This window comes from Setaria italica, chromosome IV (assembly GCF_000263155.2).
Source record: "Setaria italica strain Yugu1 chromosome IV, Setaria_italica_v2.0, whole genome shotgun sequence".
In the NCBI taxonomy this organism is placed as follows: domain Eukaryota; kingdom Viridiplantae; phylum Streptophyta; class Magnoliopsida; order Poales; family Poaceae; genus Setaria; species Setaria italica.
The window spans coordinates 3,811,633-3,828,964 of record NC_028453.1 but is presented as its reverse complement, the minus strand read 5'-3'; the positions used below and the strand labels follow the sequence as shown (position 1 = coordinate 3,828,964).

The following is a 17,332-nucleotide window of genomic DNA, read 5'->3' as shown; positions in this document are numbered from 1 at the left end:
CATAGTGTGTAACTTTGGAATGCATTAGACCTATGTTTTTTTTAAACTAAAAATGTACGTATATAAGATGACTCATTCAAACAACCTTAGTCCTAGTCCTAAGTTACTCTTAGCAGCCGCTCCAGCTCCGAAATTTCTTGGACCAAAGCGATACTTTATCTTCAGGGACTTTTTGAGCAGTAGCCTGCAGCTGTTCCACTGAAGTAGAGTTGTTGTGACATGGATAAAGTGAAATTGCATTTTTTTTCTTCATGTGCCGTTATTGTTATATACTGCATTGTACCGGGATTATTACTATACTATATACAGTTTGTAGCCTTGTGAGGAATCCGATGCCTGAACTACATATAGTACCAATTTTGTCTCCTTTTTCTAAGAGGATAGTATATCATCAGATGCCTGAATACCTACCATATGGGCTGATCAATCATGGACAGCACTGTGCACTGTGCTACATAAGATAGTTAGACCCAAATTACCACATCCCTGCGTCCTTTTTGGTCGTCGAGTTCGGTATAAACAATGATATGGCCACACACGGGGCTGTGCAATATTCTAGGAGAGTTTTTTTTCGAATCATCCACGCAGATGCTCACATACACGCGCACACACGTCCCTACGAATGCACGTACGCAACCCTACTCTATGAGCACCTTCGAAAGACTGAGCCAGCAAATCTTCGAGATTGACGAAGTCACCACTGACGCCTCGCTATTGACGGGTATGTCACCTACCACTGAAAGAATAGCGCCGGTTAAATCCTGAAATAAATCTAGAAAAATGCAAGCACCAGCGTCGAGTCGGGAACTCTAACTCTGGTAGGCAGGTTCCACCACAAGGAACCTTATCAGCTGAGCTACTCTCAGTTTGCAATATTCTAGGAGAGTTTGATACACGTGATGGTGGTTCTTGACCTCCTGGACTACTTGACATTCGCAACCTCAGAACCAAACGATGAGAAAATGGAACACAAGCTAAGTGGAAAAGGCAATCAGTTGGTGTATGCCATTCATTTGGATGAGATTATTACCATAGCTTTTTTATAGTTTTCAGCAGTAAAGTTGGTGTATGCCATTCATTTGGATGAGATTATTATCATAGCTTTTTTATAGTTTTCAGCAGTAAAGGTGTGGATTATATGAGTGTAAAGTTGAATCTACGATTTCAATCTAACTATTTGGGCTTCAAATTTCATATTCTCGGCTAAAATTTGACAACCACTGTGTTGAAACTTGAAAGTTAGTTGTTTCAAATTAAAAAATGTAATATAGGTGTCATGCTACTGATAGACCATGGACCGAGCAGAAAAAGATTTTGTAGAGCGGGATGGCGACTTCAGTACCACATGACCCCATGACCTCTTTTCCTCGGGGTTGCTTTGCGGCTGGCCGGGGGAGCCCGGGACCCAGGAGACAGAGAGAAGTAAAGGATGCTCAACCTAGGCTGGGCCCACAGTCAGTCAAACACCCTGCACTTCGAGCACCGGTGGGCCCACTTGGAAGCCTTTCGAAACCCCCTGCGAATAGTATATGGTTCCCTCTTCTATTTAAAGCCACCCAGAGCTCGCGCACAAAACCGCTCAGCTCCTTCTCCTCAGCTCACCGCGCAGGACTCCCACGCCGAGCGAGAGCAAGAGCAAGCTAGCTGCTCCCTCTGAGCGAGCAAGGGCGGCGTCGGAGCCTCCAATGGCGCGGCCACAGCAACGGTATCGCGGCGTGCGGCAGCGCCACTGGGGCTCCTGGGTCTCGGAGATCCGCCACCCCCTCCTGTGCGTACAGTCGCCGGCGGCGGCCGTGCATTCCGATTGCTTTCTTGAATCGATCGGTCCATGGCGTGGAGGTAGAGCTAGCTAGCTGACCATGGCGGGTTCTCCTCTGGTTAATTGCAGGAAGACGAGGATCTGGCTGGGCACCTTCGAGACGGCGGAGGACGCGGCGCGCGCCTACGACGAGGCGGCGCGCATCATGTGCGGCCCGCGCGTGCGCACCAACTTCCCGCAGGACGCCGCCGCCGCCGACGGGCACGCCCACAACCATGCCGCGTCGTCGTCGTTCCTCTCCCCCGCGCTCGTCGCCAAGCTCCACCGCTTCAACCTCGCGTCCGTGCAGGCCGCGCAGGCGCGCGGCGGCAAGGCCGACGCCGCCTCCCCCGCAGCCCCGGCGCCCGCCGCCGTGCTCCCGCGCGTCGCGGCCGTGCCCGCCCGCAATGCCGGCATGGGGATGGTCGCGCCCACGCCGTCATCGGCGGCGGCGGACTGGAGCGGCGGGTTCCTCGAGGAGCAGTACGTGGACCAGATGATCGAGGAGCTGCTCGACTCCAACTTCTCCATGGAGATCTCCTACTAGCTAGCTCCGCACGACGCGGCGTCGTCGCCTACTTCCTCTGCCTCCTCTGCTCTGCTTCCATTTCTCTGTTTCGTTTCGTCAGGTAGTGAGTTAGTGAGCTGGTAGTATCGATCATTAGCCATGCCAGGAAGAACTCGAGGTTACTTTGGTCAGACGAGTTCTTGAGCATCCTGCAGGCTGCAGCCTGTTGTGTATACGGTAGCATCGTCAGAGCATAAAAAAAAAGTTGGACTGGACTCTATTCTTTCTTTACTGCTGCTAAAATGCACTCACTCTCCACTCACTGTACATGAAGTCACTCATGGACAGTGAGTGGAGAGTGAATGAAAGAGGAGCCAGGTCAAACTCAGACTTGTTTTCAGCTGAATAGCCGGTAAGCATAACAACACTGCATTGAGCCATTGACCACAAACTCGAGAACAATGCTGCTGCTTGGAAAACGGAAATCGTCAGTCACGGACGGTGTCTCTTACATACACGTTTTCAGAAGACTGTGATTCTTCAGAGGAAGAACAAAACCATGCTAAAGAGTAAGAGATGATCCATGCATGTGCTGTACTACATGCCTTGGGTACTTTCCATACCAGAGCAACTTAATTGCGAGCAAGGAAAAGGGCTTCTAAAATCATGGACAGAAGTCGCAGGATCTCCGCGCCGAGGACAAAAGCCGCGTGATTTATGGCCCCCTGGCACCCCCGATCGGACGAATCCATGAACTGTGATATCTCCATGGCTGACGAGCTCAGAGCTGCGCCATGGCAGGGGGGCGGTGCCGTGGGCACGAGCCGTGGGCTCGCAGCAATCGATCTGAGGCGCGCGGCAGCGCAGTGCGTCATCGATGACAGTAATGGTGAAGGAGAAGGGACTCTTGGTTGATGGAGTGGTATCTAGGCGAGGATTCAGCTCATCATGGCATGTGCCGCCACATGCGGCCTCGCCCAATCATGCTGCTGCCCTATGTCCTATGGGGGTGCTCTGGGCCTTGAGACTTGCGACGCAAGAGACGTCAGCGTGCGCGCTCGGCCTGGCCGCGTTCGTCAAAAGAATCCGCGGCAGATTGCGGCTGTGACAGTGACGGATATGCTTATTGTATAGAGGGCGCATGGTAGTAGTAAACCCTAAACGGTTACAGTACATGTTAAACCGTTATGACGCAAATGAACCGTTCCATATCGGCCGGTTTTAAGTCAGGTCAACTTTGCATTTCTATTCTTTTCTTTTTTTTTTACGAAGAGACTTTGCATTTCTATTCTGGAAAAGGAAAGATTGGGATTGAGTTGTGGGGTAGATTTCTCATGCGAGGTAAAGGAAATTAGCATGCCGCTTCGCGGTTGTTGACGGCTCGTTGGTATTAAAGTTTGCCAAGATCAACTCCAACAAGACCTTCCTCCCAAGTGCCATGGCGTGATTATTTTTCATTTGGTCACCGGATGACAAAGACGATCTGGAAATCTCTTTAGACGTTCTGTACGTATATACTTGTTGCGATAAATTTCAAATAGGAAATCTTATAGCAAGATTAATAGTTTATCTTTCTGAGAAACTTGTCTTGTCCGACCTTAAATTGGAAATTATTTTATTGGTTGTCAAAATGTTTGATTGAGAAGGAAGGCAAATGCTCCCCCCCCCCTCCCCCAAACAACTTCGACATGATTCCAAACACACATTCTCGTTATGAGGTTGAAATTTCAAAACGCGATGCAACATACGTACATACACACACATATAGACACACACACACACACACACACACACATATATATATATATATAAAGGATGCGTTTGATTCTTTAAAAAATTCTATATAGGTTTGATGCCCTCCTTTTATTTTCTTTTTTAGTGGAAATAGCTTTTTTAAATATTTTTCTATTTTTTTGTTTGAGAGGAACCACCCGTACTCTAACAGAAAACTGATTGCATGATGTTTGCTCAAAAAGTGGACAGGCTTTGATAGTTCCCCTATTTGATGGCCCAATTAGCAGTACTGCAATTTATGCAGTGACGAGGGCCCATCTTTCTTGGGCCAATCGAAATACGGGCTAGCCCAGTGGGAAATTAACTTGTGTCCGCAGTTTTTTTTTTCAATTTCCAAAATCTCAAGTCATCCTTAAAAATTGAAAAAATTCAAATAGCGAACAAAAAAAATTATCCTGGAATTTCAAATATTCTCCAACCTTGTTGCAGCTTTCTGATAAAAAGAAGAAGCAAAAATCCAACCCTGCTTACTAACAGCTTGATAAGCAAATTAATTTAAATGATGTGTCCACAACTCCAACCTGGTTCAAAAATGTACAAGATTGCAACTGCAAGCAGCCGGCAGATGTTGTACACATCAAACATCGAATTATATCCATCCCCAAACAAAGTATTGGGTTTTCCACGCGTGAAAAAAAAAAGCGTCCACATCGGAAAAAGCCGTCAGAGGCTGGTGAGGTCAAACCTTCAACCGCCCTATTTTGACCGCAGCTCATATCAGTACCATTCATACCACCTGACATCATCACTATTTTTATCCAGCTCAACCCTACACAAAGACTGCTATTATTGGTCTAACTTTGTTGCTCCCTCCATTAAAGAAAGGTGTCACACTTTTTACTCCAGAGTCAATGAGATGCTATTTTAGATTAGACCGCTGAATTCGAGCACCGTATTTTTCAAGCACATGTTATGATATGCTCATTCATGTCATCTGTAAACATCCGAAACACACGTCATAGATTAAATCTTAATTTGCAACACATACTCTATGATGTATATTTGCTTATTCGTGATCAGAGGAAGTAATTGTAATCAGCCGGCATGTAGCCACACATACGGAGACACATGCATGATACATGTCTGGGCCACTTCCTCGTTGGATATTTGTGTATGATTTTTTTTTTGTCTTGTTTAAGTTTTGAACTAAATCCCAAACAAATCTTCCTCACCTAAAATTAGACAGGGATATGCGGTGGGCCCCCGAGTTTGGCAGTCAATCAGTGTTCAGACTCTAGAGTTTGACGGGAAATGGTCAGCACACTCCACTCTGGCTGCATGTTGCCCTTCCATGTGGACTTTGAACTGCAATTAAATCTTGGCAGTGCTGAAATACAGCATCTCTCGCATTGACGCTACTATTTGGTTGGGAGGCAGTGAGTTGACGGAGTGCACGCTGCAGCAGCAGCACTGACAAGCATAGAGGACCTGTAGCTTGTTGGTTGGAACCGACCATGCAGCCATGTCAACGGTCATGATTCGCTGGGGCACGTCGCGGTAGCCGTGAACGGTTGACATAAAACCCTTATTAGCCTTTTCGTGCCCGCGACAGCTTTTTTTTTCCCCTGAACGTAAGCGCCTGCCGCCTGCGGCAGTAATAAATACTCTGTGCATAAATATATAATATTTAGAAGTTCATTTTTTAGATTAATAACTAGTTTATCCTAAACGTCTTATATTTATGGAAGGATACTTAAATAGTGATGGCTTAAATTTAATCGCGATCTACTCTCTTTTTTTGTTTTTTTCCCAAAAATGATCGTCATCTACTCTAGAAACACTGATAGCACTTGCAATTTCACAACTAGTTTTGAAAAAAAAATATATGGAATGCTATTTATCAAGAGCCATTTAACTAAAAATATGAAAAAATAAACCACCCATACCAATCCAAGTATTGTTGATTTTTCCTCCTCTCTCACATACTCAGGGCCTGTTTGGGAAGGGGGTGTTAAAGTTTAACAGGGTGTTAAACTTTAACACTCTCAAATGAGGTGTTAAACTTTAACACAAGGTAGGTGTTTGGATGGGTTGTTAAAGTTTAACACTTTAGCTGAAAAATGACTGCATTACCCCTCAATAAATGAGGTCCCATACCCCTGTGGTGCTGTTAATTTTGGCGCCATAATCTTGCACTCTTCTGGCGCCAATTGCTTGCACTCTTCTGGCGCTAGGAAGTGCTGGCGCGGGAGGTGCTAGTCCTGCTGGTTTTTGGCGCCAGTACTGGTGCTTGAGCTGCTCATTTTTTTGGCGGCAGTTCAAGTGGCCTTCTTTTGTTTTTTCATTCGGTGAAATGAAAGAACGATGAAATGAAAATAAAAAGATATTCAAATTATTTAGATTGTCCTGTACAAAGCATTCGATAGAACGCAGATACTACAAAAATGTTGTCAACATCATTACAATACAATCATACAAATAATCTACGATTTGTTGTACAAAGCATTAGCTAATTCGTCCCGAAATGCATTCATATTACAATCTTCTTCCCCTGCTTGTGTATTTATCCCATCTCCTTCGTCGTTTGGCACTTGAGGCATAGGAATAAAATTTTCATCCCGATCGCACATATCAAAGGCCCTATCGGCCATATCATTCTCTCGTATGAAATTATGAATTGCCATACATGCTACTATGATTTTACTTTGTTTCTGCATCGGAAAACTTGGAATACCCAACAAAATCCTCCACTTCATCTTTAACACTCCAAATGACCTCTCGATAACATTTCTAAGGGAGGAATGGGCATAATTAAAAGTCTCTTTCATACCTTTTGGCATTGGGCCACTCCTAAACTCCGGTAGATGATATTTTGTACCCTTGTAGGGTGCAAGGTAACCCGGACGATTTGCATAACCCGAGTCAACTAGGTAAAATTTGCCTACATATACGACAATTTTCATGAGGTTAACAAAGGTGCCACCATCTTACATACAAATGAAAACAAATCAAGTTTACCTGCAGGAGGATGCGGAAACTTGTCACCATATTTGTTTAAGGCATCACTGAAGACTCTCATGTCATGAACCGATCCAGGCCATCCAGTCACAGCAAATGTGAACCTCATGTCGAAATCACATATTGCCAGCACATTCTGTGAAGTATATCCATGTCTCCCGGTGTGCTGAACCACCTTATCATTTGGGACCACCACCGGTATATGCGTCCCATCTATAGCTCCTATGCAGTTGTTGAAGTATGGTGCAAAGCGAGGGTTCCTCAACCTTGGGTGCACGGTCCTAAATTCTGGGTCCTTGGGCTTAATAATATCCACTGCTAGCTTAAGAACACTTGACAACACATTATCGAAAGTACGGCTTATTGTTTCTAAGGACCTTACAAACCGGTCCTCAACCTGTCTAAGGGATTGTGGTGCACCAATTACCCAAAGGAACATTCCTAAAGCCTCCATCGTGGTCATTCCTCTAGTTGCCCTCAACCCATAGTTCTCGACCAACAAGTCATGTAGCTGGTAAAACAAAACGCTTGACATCCTAAACATGTTGTAGCAAGCGGTTCTGCTACACAATGTTTCATGCACCCATTCTATACCCGACACAGTAGGAACCCTATGTGGAGCCTTGTCCATGTATGTGTCATAATACGTACCGATCATTACTGCGGCCATTGCAATGTCCCGGGTCCTTTTACGATGATACTGTTGCATCCACATGAAACCCATAATCTCTGTTGATAAGTCGTCATCAGAAGAACTTGACTCATCAATATCAAATTCATACTCCTAAGTCACCAAAGAAAACCATGTCAGTCAGTAATGAATACTCCTAAGTCACCAACTAAAACCAATGTAAGTCAGTAATGAATACTCCTAAGTCACCAACTAAAACCATATAGAACAGAGCCTTCCACAAAACAGCAACAATTGCACATATGCATTCAGCCACAAAACAGTCAACAATTCTTAAACAGCCATCAACCATATAGAAATTCCAAAGCACATTCAATCCTTAGAACAAACAGTCACATATTGTTCTAATAACCATAATTAGTACATAAAGGAACTCATATTCCATAAAACAGCCACATTGACTCCTAAGGACAACTACTTACTTCTACCAAACATTCAGTCCTAAAACACACACATTCACTCATATAGATTGTTTTCTTTGCAAACTCTCTGCAAATAACGCAGCCTTCCTTCAGGAGTTGGTATGTTGCAAAAAAATTCTCTCTCATATGGATCTTTGAATAAGTGCCTGCATGCATAGAACTCTACACTTTCAGGGGCTGCTCCACATTCCAAAGCCAGCTGTTGACACCTCTTAACAGACTCACCCATCTCTTTAATAGGGTTCAGCTTCTGTCTTTTCTCATTGAGGCTGGTTGCAATACTCTCCCCTACACTCCTTAAGAGGCCATCATCTTTGTCAGAGGTTGTCAATTTGTCAACTAGGCTGCTCACCATCTTCAGCAATGGGCTTTTACTTTTCTTGGAAGGACTAGTGGCAGTGGACTTGGTGCTGGGGGTACTTCCTCTTTTTTTGGTATTATAGCTCATAGGGCTGTCTTCATATGCATTGACATCCCCTTCTGTACCATACTGATCATCTTCCTCTACATCATCAACATCTTGGTCCTCATCCTCTTCACAACCAGCCACAAAAGATGTAGAGCCATCTACCACAACATCACGAAACATCTCCTCTAGCTGATCTATGTAATGTGGAACACCATATCGAAATTTCTTACACTCACTAAATTTGCCCTGCAAATGGATTATGATGTTATACACAGAAAAGTTACAACATCACAAGAACAGACAGTAATCCACTCCTAAACTCCCACTAACCATCACAACAACATTCAGTACCACAGATGATCACAAAAACATCCAGAGTGTTCAATTGGATGGATATCAGAACTAACCTTGGAGGTGGGGAAAATTGTCTCCACATTCTGTGGAGCACCATCTTCGTCGTCAACATCAACCCAATTCTCTACATCGTAGGGTTCGATGTAGTCAGCAGTGGATCGACCTCCACGACCGCGAGACCGCCTTGCGCGGCCGCCCCCTCGGCCTCCGCTGCGGCCGCCGCTGCCACCAGCACCGTCGCCAACGACGGTTCGAACAGAGGCCTTGTCACAGATGCACCGCCGCCGCTGCTCTGCTGCCGCCGGCCCCAGCTCTGCTGCGCCGCGCTGCTCTGCTGCCGCCGCCCCCTCCTCTGCTGCCACCGGCCCCAGCTCTGCTGCCGCTGCCGCCTCCTCTACCTCCACTGCGAGCCGCGCGTAAGCCGAGCGAACGGCTGCCGCGGCCACGGGGTGCTCCTTCTCCTCGAAGGAGGTCGGAGTACGAGCTGTAGTCGCCCCAATCTTCGGCCTGGGAGTTGAGATCCAGGGCTTGCAAGCCCTCGCGAGGAACTCCAGAGGATTCGGCCTGGGAGAGGAGGTCGAAGGCGGGGGCGGGGAAAGCTGGATCCCCCTCGGGGAACAGATCTTGCAGTCCATCGTCCCCGTGCCCGTCCATGAGCCCGTGTATGCGGTGGATCTGGGACGCGGGGTGGGGATAGAGCAGGGGGGAAGAAAAGGTTTGGAAGGGGAAGGTCACGGCGGAAGGCGACGAACCGCGGGCGGGAGGAGATGGCCGGCGGGAGGGGTTGGCGGCGGGCGCGGAGGAAGCGATGCGGAAGGAGATGGAGATGGCGGCGGGCGCGCAAGCAGCGATGTAAATGCGGGAGGGGAACGAGCGGGTGTAGATGCGGCGGCCGGGATGGATGGCCGGCGGGAGAAGATGGCCTGCGGGAGGAGACGGCGGCGCGCGAGGAGGAAGCGATGCGGATGGCGGCGGCCGTGGAGGATGCGATGCGGAAAGGGTGGGAGGGGAATGCGGGAGGAGGAGGCGCTGGCGGTCGGATAGGGGAGAGAGAAGAGGAGAGAGAGAGGGGGGCAACCAGGGAAAAGAGGGAGAGGGGGACCACTTTTAACACATTTGCCACATTTTAACACCCCCTCCATGTGTTTATGAAAAGGGAGGTGTTAAATTTTAACACTTCATCTTTAACACTTGTGTTTGGCAGCCAAAAGTGTTAAAATCTGTTAAAAAGGGGTGTTAAACTTTAACACCCCCTTCCCAAACAGGGCCTCATTGTCCTACTTTTCCTCCCGCGGTGCGATACTCACTGCGCTAGCTTGCCTCATACTTACACAACCATTTTTGATAGTGTCCTCGTTTTTACTCATATTCATAGTACGCAAAATTTTATTCACTGCGATGGCACAAGGTCACTAACTACATCCATCATAGGAACGGTGCCGATACCGGGACTAGGGGAGCCATCCCCCCCCCCCCCCCCCCAAAAAAAAAAAATCCTCTAATTAATGCTAATATGTTTCATGTATACATGTAAATTTACACGTTCTTATTGTTTGGCTCTTTCTGATTTGTTTCCCTAACTTTATCCTGAGTATATTGTCTCACCCAGTCAGCAAACTTCAGACAACATCACCGCTTCGCCTCTAAGCTCACATCCTCCACCATCTCCTCCTTACCTCCCTACCGGAGCGCTTTCTGCCCGTGCTCTTCCTTTATTCTATGTACAATTTCACCTGCAATCCCGCATTACTAGGTACAATATTCTTTTTTTCCAGCAATCCAACTGATGATCTCGGGCTTGGAGTACGAGTCTCCTTGTCAATCAAGACGGTGAGCAAAATGAGGTAGCTCTTTGGAAAATCTCAGTCCTACTAGTGATTCCCTTCAGAAAATCCGCACAGAAAAAATGGGGGGATGACCGCGTCACATTTCGCACGCGGCCGTCTGGGGTCGCCGATCTTACGCACTGGTGCAACCACTCCCTCCCGAGCCGCCAACAAAAACGAGTCCACCGAGAAGCCGCCGTACGTGCCGCGTCCAGCGTGCATCACGCGCGCGCCCCGCGCATCCCCGTCCATGCCGCTCTCCTGCTTCGCCCGCCGCCGCGGCGGCGAGCCCTCCCAGGCGTCGCCGTCCTCCTCGGCGACGTCCGTCTACTGGACGCACCTCGGCGCCGTCAAGCTGACGTGGGCCCGCGCCCCGATCGGTCTGCTCCTGGCCGCGGAGCTCCGCCTCGCCGGGGTCGACGGCGACGACGCGGCGCCCGCGCGGTTCGTGCTCCGGCCGTGGCTCCCGTGGCGGCGGCGCGGGTCCAAGCGGTTCTCCTTGCCGGGCGGCCGCGCCGTGGCGTTCTCGTGGGACCTCTCGCGCGCCCGCTTCGCCGCCTCCGGGCGCCGGCCGGAGCCCGCGTCCCGGTACTCCCTCCACGTCTCGGTCGACGGCGAGCTCGCGCTGGCCGTCGGTGACGCCGCGCGGCCGCCCGCGTCCGCGGGGCTCCTCCTCTCCCGCCTCGAGAACGCCGTCGCCGACGGCCCCGGCGAGGCCTACGCCACCACCGTCGACGTCGCGGGCGAGGCGCACGAGGTGTCCCTCGCCGTCGAGGACTCCGCCATGTGGGTCGCCATCGACGGCGAGAAGGCGCTCCAGGTGCGCCGCCTCCGGTGGAAGTTCCGCGGCAGCGAGAGGCTGGACCTCCCGGCGCGGCCGCGTCCGGGTCACCTGGGACCTCCACGGCTGGCTCTTCTCCCCCGACGCGGCCGCCGTCTTCGTCCTCCGGTTCCAAGCCTCCGACGCCGACGAAGAGGACGACTAGGACGTCGAGGACGACGCGGGCACGCACGCGCTGGTGAGGCAAAGCTCTTTCAGGAACCACCACCACCGCCACGCCAGCGGCGGTGGCGGCGGCGAGAGCTGGTGCAGCAGCGACAGCGACAGGAGGGGGTGGAGGCGCGGGCCGTTCAGGTCGGGCTCGGACACGTCGCCATCGGTGTCGGTGGCGTCGACGTCCGCCACGTCGTCGGCCGGCAGCGTGGCGACGGTGTCGGAGTGGGCGGCCGCGGAGGAGGCGGTGGCGCTGAAGGACGGGGGCGGGTTCTCCCTCGTGGTCCAGCTCTGTAAGAAGAGGAGGTAATGGAAAGCGCCGCGTTAATGGCGTATGTGCGTCGCCATTCCCTTGCATTGCATTGCTTCGCGTTCCATGGAACAAAATCGATCAGTCGTGCTTGGAATTTGGAAACCAATGCATGTTGGTGGGGAAAGATTTTGTCAAACGGATGAACATTCTGTGAGTAAAGTTTTGATCTGTTCGTGCTTGTGTAGTACGTGACTCAATCCGTGAAAGGGCAATGAATTTGAATGCGAATGCGGCGACTTGTTCTTCTGCTCCCTTCTTGATGAGCTTCAATTGAGACTGCAGTTTTGCCTTTTGCGGACCTAGTCAACGCCGTGATCATCTTCAGTATCTGGAGAGTGGTGAGCTGCTGACTTAGCACAAAATTGTGTTGTGATTGAGAGAAATGACTCACGATTGCTCTGGTTGCGGCTCTTGATGAGAAACTAGTAGGAGACAAAGATACGCAGTAGATCTCCGCTTTCACTTTAATGCTGATATCCTACGGCCAGGGAAGGCAAAAAAGGGTAATATGGTTCAGAAGGAACCGAGAAAAGGGGAAGAGAAGGTATGGAAGAAGAAGGTTTTCTTTTGCCTTTTTTTCAATTTTATAGTTTACCCTTGTATTTTAAACTTTTTATTTAGCTCCTGCTGTTTTGAAATGATGAAGAAAGAATTTGCCCCTATCCTGTGTAGAGCACTTAACGGTGTCAAAATTGGTAAAAAAAAAAAAGGTCGGGTTCAGGTCGCACAAGGTTTGGAGAGGAAGCGAGTGAGGAAGAGATGGATATGGTTAGGCAAATACAACAACCCATTCAACTTACCAGGAACATACAATTTTCTCTAGACTCGCTTGTAGTCAGTGATGACAGACCACGGTACCATTGTCGTCATCTGTGATCAGTACGATAATGCTACCGCGTGTAGTACGTCAAAGATTTTAAAAGTTTTAGCTTGTACACACTCAACAGCAACATTTACCTTTCTGGAAAGAGAGACCGCCGCCGGCTGCATCAGATGAACACGAGTGGTCCGTTCCACGGTCAGAAACCCCATTTCGATTTCCAAGCCGTATCGGTATGTATGATCTCTCAGGTCTGCAGACCTCCTCTCGATTCGCACCTCGTATCGGTCTGCCCCCCACCTATGATCTGAATCTGAGTATCTATTTCTACAACGTGTCTCTGAGTCAAAGCGGCAGCACGGCTAGGTATCAGTCGAACTGTTCTTGAGACCGATGCTCTGCTGGTGACGGAGGCCCTGTCCAGCTCAAGTGAGTGACTGAGTGAAGGTTTTGCTGCGCGATGAGTTCATCAATTCGGAAGTGTGTTTTTGTTCCTGGAGCATGCGATCGAGTAGCCAATGGCTACGAGAAGATGGCTGTGATTGAGGGTCCATAAACTCTCTTCTCCCTCTCCACGCTGCCCAACGCGCTCATCATGGGGATACCGCTCCTTTGTCGCCATGTACGGCCGCTACTCCGGCGAGACTCCTGGTGCAGGCTGTCGTGCTCCAGTGCATCGTGTGGTGCACGCTCCTGCTCGTCCTCTTCGAGTTCCGCCCCGCGCGGGCGCTCGTCGCCGGCCGTCGCCCGGACGCCGCGGCGTCCATCGCCGGCGTGCGCGTCGACCCGGACGTCGTGTCGCTCGCGGGCAGCCAGGCCGAGGCGCAGGCCAAGGTGGCGCCGGACGGCAGGACGCGCCTCGTCATGCGCCGGCCGACGTCGGTGTCACGACGGACCCCGGCGACGCAGCGGCCGTCTTACTTCGACGAGAACGCGGTTTGGCTAGCAGATCAGCCGCCGCCGTGGCGCCGAGCTATGATGCCAAGGACACGCACGCGTTCGAGTGGAGCTCCGGACCTCCGGTGATCCCGCCGCGTCCGAGGTCAGCGGCCTGCCAGTGTTCCGCGGCGGCAGTCACCGCGCCAAGGATGCACGCCGGCTAGTCCGCTCCGAGGCTCCGACTCTCCGAGGCGCCGCCCGTTGGGTTGCCAAGAGGTCAGTCGCGACATCCGAACTCCAATCAAATCACATGAGAAGTATCGAAGCCAATGCAGATTTGGTTTCAGCGACCCGGCCCGGGGAGCGCGTCACCGGCTTGAAGGCGGAGTCGGTGGTGCAGGACGCGCTGGCGAAGTCGGAGTTTGGCTCGACGGAGCAGCGGCAGGATGCGAATACGAAGAATGGCCAGCAAACATATGCTCTTTCTCTGACTAATATACAAAGCAGAGGCCCAGCACCTCAACATGCCGGTTGCCGTCGTCGTCGCCATGTCTCGGAAGCATGGCCGGCACACGCGTTCTCGACGGCGAACGGCGGCGTGGTGCCATGGGGAGAGGGGCGGGGCAGCTCTGTGGTGACGCCTTCCCGCGCGTGGCACTGGAGGAGGCCGCAGCGGGCGTCGGCGACTCGGCGTCGGGGACTCTGGGGATCCTCGGAAGGATTTTCTCCAGAAAAAAAAAGAATAAAATGGGTCTATATGCAAACTATTGGATCGCGAATAATAGTTGCGATCCAGATCAGGGGGTTTATTGAAAAATATCAACCTAAATAATTTTCACAAAACCCCCCAATTTGGATCGCGACTATTAATCGCGATCCAATATAGGGTCTAATTTGTAAAATTTCCAGACCTGACATCGCCGCCGCCGGAGACGCGGGAGGCGGGCAGGCGGCGAGAGTAGAGGGGAAGAGAAGCTCCACATGTGCTCGACTACGAGAGCCTCGGTAAGCGGCCGATGAACGGTTGGCAGCCCGGCCAGACCATCTGGGAGAGCGGCGGCACGGAGTACCTCACCGGCGTCCGCCACATCCTCGGCATGCCCCGGTTCGCGGCGGCGCGGTCGCTGCTCGTGTTCTAGGACGCATGGCCCATCGACGAGCCGTCTTGGAGCTCGCTCAGCTGGGCACGGTGGAGCCGATGGTGCTCCGCACTACCGCACCCTGCAGGAGGAGCCGAGGAGGAGTACTGGTACTACTTCAAGGCGTTCGCGCTCGGCGGCGGTGGCGCGGGAGATCTCCGGCTACCTGGACGCGCGGGTGCTGGGCGCGCTGCGCTCCAAGTAGCACGCTGAGACAGAGAAAGCAGGCGTCGCCGGTGCAACAGTGAAAACAAGGAAATCTTAAGAGCAATCTGCTGTTGTCCATGGGCGCTTCCAGTTTGCTACAGGATCTGAACACCAGCTGATCAGTCAGGAATCGCGCAGAAAATTTCTTTTCAGAAAAGAACTTTGCACTCCTGTTATATGAAGATTTCTCATCCTGTGCTGAAGAACTCGAACACTTACAGGAATTATGAAGCAAAACAAGCAGCTTACTAACAAACCACATCTCTATGCATCCTACGCTCAAGAATTGCTAGAATACGTTCTTCTCTGACTTCTGAAGATTCAGACTTCAGAGCACCAACCGACAATGACGCGCAGATAAAAAGCATTGGGTCACAAGAGGGATCTCGAGTTGTTTGGATACTAATTAGGAGTATTAAAGATAGTCTAATTATAAAACTAATTGCACAGATGGAGTCTAATTCACGAGACGAATCTATTAAGCCTAATTAGTCCATGATTTGACAATGTGGTACTACAGTAACTATTTGCTAATGATGGATTAATTAGGCTTAATAGATTCGTCTCGCGAATTAGTATAGAGTTTTGCAGTTAGTTTATAATTAGCTCATGTTTAGTCCTCTAATTAGCGTCCGAACATCCGATGTGACTTTAAAGTTTAGGAGTTCGTATCAAACACCCCCGAAGCCGCATCCAATATGTGATCGATTTGGCAATCGCCATGGCCATGGGCGGAGAATCAGAAGAAAGATATCAGTCTGCCGCCGCAAAGGAGGCGAAACTTGCGGCCTGCCCATTCGAACGAACTGCAGGCGCATCCAAGATCGGGAGCTCGCCAGGAAGCGGTGGCGGTGTCCGGCGAGGCGAGGCTGGCGAAGCAGCGCGGACGCCGGACTGCATGACAGAGAGTCAGAGACGGAGGTGCAAGCTTACTTTCAAGATACATAACCACTGTTCGCCATCAATGCTTTGGGTCTGTTCGCTTCAGCTTGTTCAGCTGGCTTATCAGCCACCAAACAGTATTTTCCTCTCACAACAAATCATCCGTTTCATCTTTTCAGCCGGCTTATAAACTGAAGCGAACAGGCCCCTTGTCACCAGGAGGCTGCTCGCATGAACGTCTCCGTTACTGTCGCTCGACGGCCCGAGACACAGTACGACGCGATGGCAGGAGTTACATGCCACGTGTACTGCGAGTGTACCCCCACATCGCTCGTCGTACGCAGGGGCTTCGGACCTTCGGTGCGTGCGCGAAAGCGTCGGTGGGTGCATGCACCCCGGCCCATCCTAGGACACTGCTCCTTTCCTTGTCCCCTCGATGGAAAATCCTGAAGTGATGAACTGTGCATCGGTCGAGGACACGGACGCCTGCTGCAGTGCTTCAGCCTGCAGATGCCGGGGCCAGCGCATCATTACTGGCCGCGGGGATTAGTTGGGGTGCACTGTGGCAGGCGCCGCCGCCGCCCGCCGCGGCCCCGCCAGCCGGAAAAGGCCGTCCTCCTCTCCCTAGCCTGCTCGGAGACTCATTGGGGCGGCACGTTCCACTTCCACGGCATGCTTCGTCACCAACCACGACTACTCGGATCAAGATCAAATGATTCGTTCCGGTGGCCGGCAAGGGGACAAGCGCAGGAAAGGCGCTGTCCGCTGTCCACAAAAAGGAGGAGAAGCCCATGCCAACGCCCTATCCCAAGCATTGCAGAAGCACCGCATTCTCGCATCGGTGATTGGCCTTAGCTCATGCCGCCGCTACCTGGGTGCTGGTAAGTTCGTTCGCTACATCCAAAGAAAAGGAAAATGGCGAACATATTCCAGTTGGCGTTGGATCACTCGCCCAAAGAGAAGGAGTAGTAGATGGATGGAAGATGCCAAACAGCACAAGAGTCACGTTGTTGATCACGAAACTACTATGAGTAACCACCAATAGTGATCTGAGTATCTGATGGCTGGTGACAGCAAACACAAACAGTGGCGCGGCCCACCACCACCACCAGATGACTAATTGAGTACTACTAGAGTCTAAAGCCGAGCACAATTACTCAATTAGTAGTACGAACGGCCAGAATTAAGAGCCTGGTAATTGCTACTAGGCGCTAGGCGAAGGTTCAAATCAGAATCAAGGAGTGGTGGTAATATGCACAGAGTTGTTTAGTGGTAATTAAAAAAATGGGTAAAACTGTAAAAAAATCCGACCTTAGAGAGAGCAAGTACCCACTCGAC

General features: G+C 50.7%; 3 protein-coding genes across 3 annotated transcripts; 2 read left to right on the top strand and 1 right to left on the bottom strand.

The window, feature by feature from the left end:
• The first annotated feature begins 1,592 nt into the window (after positions 1-1,592).
• On the top strand, positions 1,593-2,586 carry LOC101752834 (ethylene-responsive transcription factor ERF003). The gene is made up of 2 exons (XM_004964616.3): positions 1,593-1,768; positions 1,889-2,586. Exons 1-2 carry the CDS (start codon positions 1,686-1,688, stop codon positions 2,343-2,345), a joined length of 540 nt encoding a protein of 179 aa, XP_004964673.1. The 5' UTR covers positions 1,593-1,685; the 3' UTR covers positions 2,346-2,586.
• Positions 2,587-6,405: 3,819 nt separating this feature from the next.
• On the bottom strand, positions 6,406-9,973 carry LOC101786969. The gene is made up of 3 exons (XM_004964615.3): positions 8,988-9,973; positions 7,059-7,842; positions 6,406-6,981 (listed from the first exon to the last, which is right to left on the bottom strand). The coding sequence occupies exons 1-3, from the start codon at positions 9,567-9,569 to the stop codon at positions 6,524-6,526; spliced, it is 1,824 nt and encodes a 607-aa protein (XP_004964672.1). The 5' UTR covers positions 9,570-9,973; the 3' UTR covers positions 6,406-6,523.
• Positions 9,974-11,010: 1,037 nt separating this feature from the next.
• LOC101786724 lies at positions 11,011-11,746 on the top strand. Its single transcript, XM_004966621.1, has 2 exons — positions 11,011-11,563; positions 11,613-11,746. Exons 1-2 carry the CDS (start codon positions 11,011-11,013, stop codon positions 11,744-11,746), a joined length of 687 nt encoding a protein of 228 aa, XP_004966678.1.
• Positions 11,747-17,332: the final 5,586 nt, after the last annotated feature.

Excerpts from the sequence above, each read along its gene's own strand:
- LOC101752834 (XM_004964616.3), top strand. The coding sequence starts at position 1,686 with ATGGCGCGGCCACAGCAACGGTATCGCGGCGTGCGGCAGCGCCACTGG. Across the intron at positions 1,769-1,888 it reads GAGATCCGCCACCCCCTCCT|GAAGACGAGGATCTGGCTGG; the intron begins GTGCGTACAGTC and ends GGTTAATTGCAG.
- LOC101786969 (XM_004964615.3), bottom strand. The coding sequence starts at position 9,569 with ATGGACTGCAAGATCTGTTCCCCGAGGGGGATCCAGCTTTCCCCGCCC. Across the intron at positions 7,843-8,987 it reads CAATTTTCCCCACCTCCAAG|GAGTATGAATTTGATATTGA; the intron begins GTTAGTTCTGAT and ends TTGGTGACTTAG. Across the intron at positions 6,982-7,058 it reads GTTTCCGCATCCTCCTGCAG|GCAAATTTTACCTAGTTGAC; the intron begins GTAAACTTGATT and ends TCGTATATGTAG.
- LOC101786724 (XM_004966621.1), top strand. The coding sequence starts at position 11,011 with ATGCCGCTCTCCTGCTTCGCCCGCCGCCGCGGCGGCGAGCCCTCCCAG. Across the intron at positions 11,564-11,612 it reads CATGTGGGTCGCCATCGACG|CGAGAGGCTGGACCTCCCGG; the intron begins GCGAGAAGGCGC and ends GTTCCGCGGCAG.